Below are 8,721 nucleotides of genomic sequence, written 5' to 3' on the forward strand. Positions count from 1 at the left end.
AAAATGTAAAAATAGTATTGCATACATATTAAAATAAATTAAATATCATTTCATGGTAATAGTAGTTAGTGTTTGTTTTTTAGATGAAGTAAAGAGGTTTAAATCTCTTTTAGACTTGTTATCTTCGTATGTTGATGGGCAAAGTTTCTCCTAAATTACAATAGGAAGTAGGGGGAATATTCATTTGGCATTTATGGGGTAATTAACATTGCTTGTTTTTAATACATTACCTTACATACATTTTACTTACTAATTTTAATTAGTTAAAATAATATTTATATTTAATTACATTTACTTTATTGCTGATGGAGTGATTATCCTTAATTTCTGTATAGTCCCTCTTCCAGGATAAGAGACAGCAAATAAAACTGGACACCCTGAAGTTGGAAAATGTTTTGCCTATAGTTTTATTTTAATGTTGTATCAACCTCATGTAATTTTTTCTCATTTTAAGCATCCATTCTTGCCATTCTATCAAGTAAGCAGTATTCTAGCACCATAATACCCAAAGCAATGTACTGAGAAAACACATTTGCTACCCTCCTTATTTGCATCATTAGATGACTAAGAAATTTTAGTTAAGTAAATATGATATATAACAAAAATATTTTGCATTCTGCTTTTGATTCAGCAAGCGGAGCAGTAGATTCCTCTTTTATATTTAAAGGCTCTCTGTGTGTTTCTTTGATGTGAATTGCCCATTGTTTTACTCAAAGACCTATCAGCAGAGAATTATTCCATTAATTCATAGTTGCATAGCCAGTCATGTTGAAAAAAGTCCATTAAGTTCAACCACCTATCCATCCATTCATCCATGTTTTCATTGAGTGGTTCAGTCTGACAAGTTTCGGTCAGACAAATTGGCCCTGATTTTTTAAACCTCTCCAAGGCTGGAGAGGATACACTTTCATTGGTGAAGCTGGGTGATCCAGCTAACCTGAAATGGATCTTGGCCAGGATTCAAAACATTTGCTAACAGATCACCCAGCTTCACCGATGAAAGTGTATCCTCTCCAACCTTGGAGAATTTTAAAAAAATAAGGCCCAGTGTGCTTTAAAGGAAGCAGCTTTGCTCTGCATTTTCTTAGCTAACCCCTAGTGCTCTGAAAAGTGTTTGACTAATTAAAAATGGTATAATACAGCAGTTTAAAAAACTATTTTTTTTTAAGAAAAACATTAATATAATAAAAATATAATTTTCATTAATTAAACTCTGTCCAAGTGGCAAAAATATATATATGTATTTACATATATACTTATATGAATATATATATACAAACAAATTTTTGTCAGCTGATGGATAAACCAAGGAAGGGTGAGTAGTAAATCAAATAAATATTTAATGATAAAAAAAGAATCCATAAATTGCCTTAGGGGAATTTTGCTCTCTTGCTTGATGCTGTTATCATTTATCATATTTGTTTCTAGACCTAAACACTAAATCCTGCTTGTAATGAAAGTGATAGATATATTATTAACACACCACTCAGCATATTACACCACTTTACAAATGTTTATGTCTATTTAAGTGTAAGAAGAACTTTGTCTTGTATACCTTGTAATAATTTGAGTTCATTGATTCTATCTATGAAGTCATAGGCAGTTGAAAGCAATTACGATTCTGTATTTTCTACATGTCTCAGTTCCGGATAATGTTTTTTTTTATACTAAATTCCACTAGCCACCTTCCTTGTTTAGCACAGGTTGTTCTTTTACATCTTTTAAGTTTTGGCTGTTATAACTTACCATTTAATTTTAAATACACACATTTGATTTCAAGACCATAAACTTGTCTCTTGCAGTATGTGGTTCATAAAATATCTTCCCCTATTTCCCAAGGGATTACAAACATCTTATAAGCTTTGCCTTTCATCAACGTCACAAACAGGATTGTGGCATTAAAAGGAAACCTGTCAATGAAAAGCAAAATTAAGACACCACTGCTATCATCATTATCTTTGCTTTATATTTGTGATTCACTGATCTGGAGCACATATGCACCTCCTGCAGTTGAATCTCAGGACCTGAATACTTTTTGTACCAGTGACTCATTATGTAACAAACTAATAATGATAATTATAGCCCGTATCTTCTGAAACAATTAGTCAACTGCAGGGGTGTGACAATGGCTATTTTAGTGATTTTTTTTTATAGCAAATATAAAAATAATTAAGCTAAAATCTGGACATTTGATTATATTTCTGTTATGGCCTGTCTCTTTCTATTGATGTGCAAATTAACAGTTCTATCCAGCTGGAAAATAAATAGGGCAATAGGCACAGATGAAAACAGTGGCTCAATACACAAGTATACATAACCATCAACTCTAAACTACATTACTTTAAGCATATACCAATAATTTATGCAATTATTTGGTGCTCGACTTGAATTTAGTGGGATTGGTAGGTTCCAATGGTTAGTGTGAACATTAGCCTTGGTCCTAATTGATTGATTTGTCATTATTACAGACATGGCTTCTCACCAGTCCTTCTTCAGATCTGTGTATCTATGCTGTGTCCAGCACACACAGATGCGACTTGCAACCTCTATAACCACAGCTACACACAGTACATTAATCTGGTAGTCAGTTGGAAGAATGCTTTTTCCATTGCTGGCCAGGGGGGAGAATGTCACCCCTACAAATAGCTGAAAAAAATCACTCAGTTAAACTGGCCTGAGAGGCACACATTGCTCATGGATCAAGGAACCCCTAGCAATGTCTGGAGGAACCCTGGTTAATAAATACTGCTCTAGAGGAATATTAATCCCCTATTCCTCAAGCCAGTGCTGTTTGGACACCATAGAGTGAGCTCCCTAGACTTTGGAAACACCCATTGATAAGCGTAACACATAGTAGCTCTTAAATAGTTCTTTGCACCTTTAGCATCCCCTATGTTGCTTATATTGGGTCACCCACTCTTCTCTCCCAGTCTTTCTGACCCAGTTTTTTATCTTGTAAAAATCAGGGAATATTATGAACATCTCATATTATCTATTTTGTAACTTGAGCTGTGGTTGTTCAGATTCAATCTGATGATAAAATTACTTGATTAGGTTTTTTTGGAAAATAACAATTGGCTTTCCCTTCCATTTTCACAATATTTTTCCAAACTATTATCCCAATTGATTACATTTGTAATTCATTCAACTCTCCCTGCGCCACCCTATCCTATGATTACCATTTTTTTTCTATCTACATAACCCCCGTTGGTACCTCTTTTTGTTTCTAAATGACCTCATGAGCATAACCTTTAACTTGGCATTTCTGCTTAACAGCAAGAGCACCTTGTGTATTTTGGTTTTCTATTAGTATCAAATACCATCAGATAAATTATACATTTCTCACAAAATGGCATATAACACCCTCTGCCCTAACAAAAATGTACCACACTCTGTTTGCTGGAGATGTCATAAAGAACTCAATACTTTAATCCATATCTTCCAAAGCCGTGCAGTTCTGTCCATGTTTTGGTCTGGTGCAGCGGTCGCCAAGCAGTGGTCCGCAAGAAAATTTTGGTGGTCCGCGCACTGGACAGAACCGTGGACCATGTGCCCCAGACACAACCTGCCCACTCTCCCATTGCAGGCTCAGATCTGCGATGGGGAAGTGGGCGGGGTTATGCCATCATGACGTCACTGTGGGGAAGGTTTCTCCCCCTTTGAGTCACAAACGGCTCATGCGTGGTCAGGAGTAGGTAATTTTAGTGGCCCGCGAGACCAAAAAGGTTGGTGACCACTGGTCTGGAGTATATCAGATATTATATATAAGCTTACTGGTATTTCTTTTATTATCAAGCCCCTGATGACACTTCTACATGACTTTACAACTTCCAGGAAGTGAAACATTAAACTACTGTATTTTAAAGTTCTGTGTTCCACCCCATGTATGTTGTATCCTAATTATTGTTATTGTTATTGTTGCCTTATTGGATTCATTAAAACATTAAAAAAAATAGCAGGTATAACCACATGGTAAAGAAAAACTCTATTGTGCTCATGAAAATGATACTGAATGGTAATTAATGCTTATACGGGTAGTCCCGGGTTAAGGACATCTGATATACGGACGCCTCCTAGATACAAACGGGGCTTCCCTGCTTGCTGTGTGCAGAACAGAGGCTTGAAGGGGGGAGGGGACGGTTTGCATGACTTGCAGAAGAAATCTTTTGCTAAACACAGCTGAGGTTGTGGGTGATCTTAGAGGGGTGAGCTCTTTCTGCAGCCTCTTGTAACTCTTTAATGACCAAGACAAACTCTGCAGTTGTTTTTTTTTGCATATCAAAGCATAGCTTGCGCCAGAAGTTAATTAATGTCTAGGTTCCATTAGGATGTTTGTGATTAACTCACAGTGAGGATTTTATACAGTAACTGATACCACACTGCCCAATATGTTGTGGCAAACATCTGTTCTAATTTTTTTTTTAAATAATGTACCTGTTTAGACTTTCATACAAATTCAACTTAAGAACAAACCTACAGTCCCTATCCCGTATGTAACCCGGGGACTGCCTGTATTTGAATCCTGCTACAGGTCATCATTTTAGCTTGAATAATGGCATTTAAATGTGATATGTATGATCGCTACATATACATATATCGCAACATTCTGTACCTACCAGACATTGTCTTTCCGATGTACTTACAAATATTGGGCAGTGTTGCCATTGATATACCTAAGTTACACTAAATTCGCTGGGGTTCAGAGCTGAGTGCCAATTTGTAGGATTGCCTAGGCTTTAAAAGGCAACAGTTATGGTGAAAAGTACTCCCTTGAAAATTTTGTAAGATTATGGAACAGAATTTATTGAAAATAAAGAGTATAGTGGGTGGGTGGGACGGAGACCATATGCCATCTTAGAACCAGTGGGTACTGCTGCCTAATATGATATTTATTGTAAAATAATAGGGGTACAGAAAACTAACAAAAGTATGTGCTCTACAGGCATGGATATCTACTGTAAATATTAACAGATTTTTCACCTATTGTGAATAGTAAGGTTTTTGTTTAAAATAGGTAAGATCAGGAGTTATTTTATTCTATTTGTACATTTTATATACTGGTGTTAATTTACTAAAAGTGTTAGGCTACCACTAAACAAAGTAAACTATCACTGTGTTTAGGGTTTTTGCTAAAAAAAAAAATCATTTTTAAAAAATGTACGAATTTAAAGAAGCAAAAATGAATTTCCATGGCTGAGATTTCATTCATAGTTGTGTGGACTATGGTTTTTGCCAAATATTTACTGAGGTTTCTGTATTAACCTCCTAGCCGTTAAGCCCGACCTTCGTACGGGCAAAAAAAAATGGCTAGGGTGGTTAACCCCAACAGTTTAGTAAGACTTTTTCTTTTTGTTTTTACACACAACATTGCATAGCGAGTGCTCAGAGTAACAGATGAAGCCAGCAGGTTTGTTTGTGAACAGTTCCAAATGATCAGTGTCAGAGGTGGCGATCAGTGACATTGCATTATCAGAACTAGCAGTGCACATATGTCTTTAAAGAAAAATATCTGAGAACATTAATTTACAGATAGCAGAGTTAAAGTGTTAAGCTATGTACATAAAATAGTGTTAGACATGATAAGCAGACTTATTTATTAAGGGACAGTCTACTCATTGGTGATATTTCATTTATAGATAAAGCCAGGTGGAATGAACAACAAGCAGGCATGGTATATCTCATGGCAACTCCAGTGCCATGATCTTCTTGGTATAGCCTGTAACATATCCACATCCTCCTTAGCATCCAACATGGAGAGTGGAGCCCTGTTTTCTGGCCATATCAGATGATCAAATATGGGAATTTAGGAGAAAAGCACTGGAGTTCTTTAGAGACAGAAAATAACCTATCAATGTGTTATTCTTCAAAACCCAACATTGAGTTGGCAGACCTTAAAAAAGAATGTGAAAAATGATAACATGTACTTTTTTGTCTTTCTGTAAGGGTGACAATCTTCCATATGTTCAGCAATGTAAAAGGAATTCTTCGCACTGACCACCATGGTAATTTACTGTGATCTGTGGATATAGTAATTATAGCAGGCAAACAAAAAAAGTAAAACATATAAACTTCAGTTTTATGTTGGAAAAAAAATGTTTTTATGATGATATGATGATGATCGTGGTGGTGACCCTTTGGCTTTGCTGAGGGTTTTGACATTTTCTTAATAAAAATTAAAAAATTATAGCAGGCATACAAACCTTAAAGTTATTTCAAGAGTTCCCCCTTGTTAACAAGTTTAAGATTTTCAAATTTCATTTCTGGTCAGGTCACTGAAACATTTACTCGGATATGCTCTGGGTTACTATACATTTTGGATAAGTCCAAGTAACTGCATATAAACCCATAACTTCTGTATGATCCATTAGCTAAATAAAAGCACAATAGTATTACAATACTAATACAATAATAATACAAACAATAAATAGTATTGTACACAAATATTCAATGCCTAAACCTCCAATTACAGTTGTAAGTTTTTGTTTTTTTACGTAATTACGACTAGCTACTTTGGATTTTAAAGTGACCCCATCACCAAGGGGCAACCTAACCAATAAATGACTTGTAAATAAATAAATACGTCTATTTAATACGTCTATTTGTATATTTACTTATACAACTATAAGTCTATAAACTTCTTTTAAGTGGATCCAGTTGGGAAAGCTACCTCTTCTCCATACGCCAGCCTTTGTAAGTATTCTACACTTTTTGGTATGTAGAATACTTGTTCCTCCAACAGCCACTGTGGTTCCAGCTTGTACATCACTAAAGGACATACATGATGGCAGGAGGAAGTAGAGTGATTGCAGAGGGGTGGAGAGAGGAAGAAATGTTCAGTTCAAATACTTACAGCAGCTGGGAAACAGAAATGTGGTTCCTGTTCAACAGGTCATCTTTAAGTAAGTTTATTCACCGGTATTTTACAGGTGATTTACTGGATAAAAGTGACACTGAGATGAGAGGTTCACTTTATCCTTCACAAACTCCTGTAACCTAATGTGAATATATACATCCAAGTTTTAAATGCAAAACACACATAGTAAAATTACAGTTTCGCCAATGAGCAATTTTGTCAGGAACTTACAGAATCAACCAGTCCACAACTGATATGTTCAGAGCCTGGGTTTCTCAGAAACATGATATACTGCTTGACTGTTGGCAAATTGTCAGCCCTCCATGCGTGGTTATGTTTGTGGCTAACAGCAGATGCCAGGTAAATAATGTAGATACTTTGTGGACCAGCTATGATTCACCAGTTTGATTACATCAGGCAAATAGGGAAAAAACAACCAGTGCTTCAAAAGAATTAGATTCATGAGCCTGACCGTGAAACATAAATCACTAAACTAAATTTAATAATCTTTTATTTCAAACACTTTAGACAATGTATACTTGAGTTGCCTAAATTTACTACAATACTAAAACATATTTTATTTTGTCCCTGTAGGATCTCCACAGAAAATAGTATCTCCAAAACAAGACTGTGAAGAAAGCAAACCAGAAAAAGTCTTAGATAAAGGTAGTGAAAGTGGAACATCATGCAATGAACTGTCTACGTCTAGTTGTGATAGCCAATCAGAAGCTAGTACCCCTCAAGAAAACACATCTGTGCTTCAACAATCAACTTCTCATCAACAGAATACTTTAACTCTGGATCGTCCATCAAAGAACAACCAAGTCCAGTGGGTTCCACAGCCAGACAAACGCAGGAACAGTGAACTTTTTCAAACACTGATTAGTAAGTCTCGGGATAACAACCTTTCTAAAAGGAGAGTCTCTGAGAAGCCAAGCATTGAGGAGGAAATGAAAAAATGTATACAAGAGTTTAAAAAAATTAAAATTCCAGATTATTTTCCAGAGAAAAAACGCCAATGGCAGATGGAATTACTAGAAAAATATAGTTTGTAGAAACGTTCTATTTATTAGTGAATTATTTGCGCTATGTTTGTGTACTAAATTCCGTTCCATACACAACGTTCACCAAGTATACAGTTCTGTATATGGAATTATTGAAATCATTGTTATACTTATGTGACTTTTTAAAATAATATCATATTAAAACCTTCAGATATACCCACAAAGGTTACCCAACAGTGGAAAATACAATTTTAAAAATGCATGTGCTCACATTAATGACATTCTGCAGAAACCTTTTCACAACTGTATTTATTATGTCAATTTTTGATTACTTTTATGATAACAAATAAACAGTGATGACAAGATTGACTTTTGTAGATGAAACCAGTATACATATTTCTCAAATGCCATTCAATGTAATGCAATAAAATACATAGCTGCATGAGCCTAGCATTAGAAATAAAACACAGGTTTATCTTTGGCCTTTGTCAATTTTCAATTCAGTAATTGACATTTTTAATACTGAGTGTATCTGTGTAAATTATTATGATATGCTGTATGGTGATTTTTTTTAAAGAAGATCTGCTGAACATGTGAGTGTGATCCCTGTGCTCTCACTATACTGTTTGTATAGGAAGTGTAAGGCATTGCCCTGAATATAGAAATTGTATGGCATAGATAATCATACCATTATAAATCTTCAGAATACATTTTATTCTAGTTTTGCTATGATGGTGTTAATTGTATCAATATCCACTATTTAAAATACTAATGTCATCTGTGAGCCTAATGAAATACACTTCCTTAACATTATTGTGAGCTGTGATTTTATTCAAAATGTAGGGCTATTTTAACTATGTAAAG

General features: G+C 35.1%; 1 protein-coding gene across 1 annotated transcript in view; it reads left to right on the top strand.

The window, feature by feature from the left end:
• Positions 1–8,337, top strand: part of KCTD8 (potassium channel tetramerization domain containing 8) — a 55,152-nt gene extending 46,815 nt beyond the window's left edge. Inside the window, exon 2 of the mRNA XM_072407135.1 lies at positions 7,448–8,337. Within this exon, the coding sequence (XP_072263236.1) occupies positions 7,448–7,908 (461 nt within the window). The 3' untranslated portion in view covers positions 7,909–8,337. The remainder of the gene's footprint in view (positions 1–7,447) is intronic.
• Positions 8,338–8,721: the final 384 nt, after the last annotated feature.

The sequence above is a fragment of the Pyxicephalus adspersus genome, chromosome 3 (assembly GCF_032062135.1).
Source record: "Pyxicephalus adspersus chromosome 3, UCB_Pads_2.0, whole genome shotgun sequence".
Taxonomy (NCBI): Eukaryota; Metazoa; Chordata; class Amphibia; order Anura; family Pyxicephalidae; genus Pyxicephalus; species Pyxicephalus adspersus.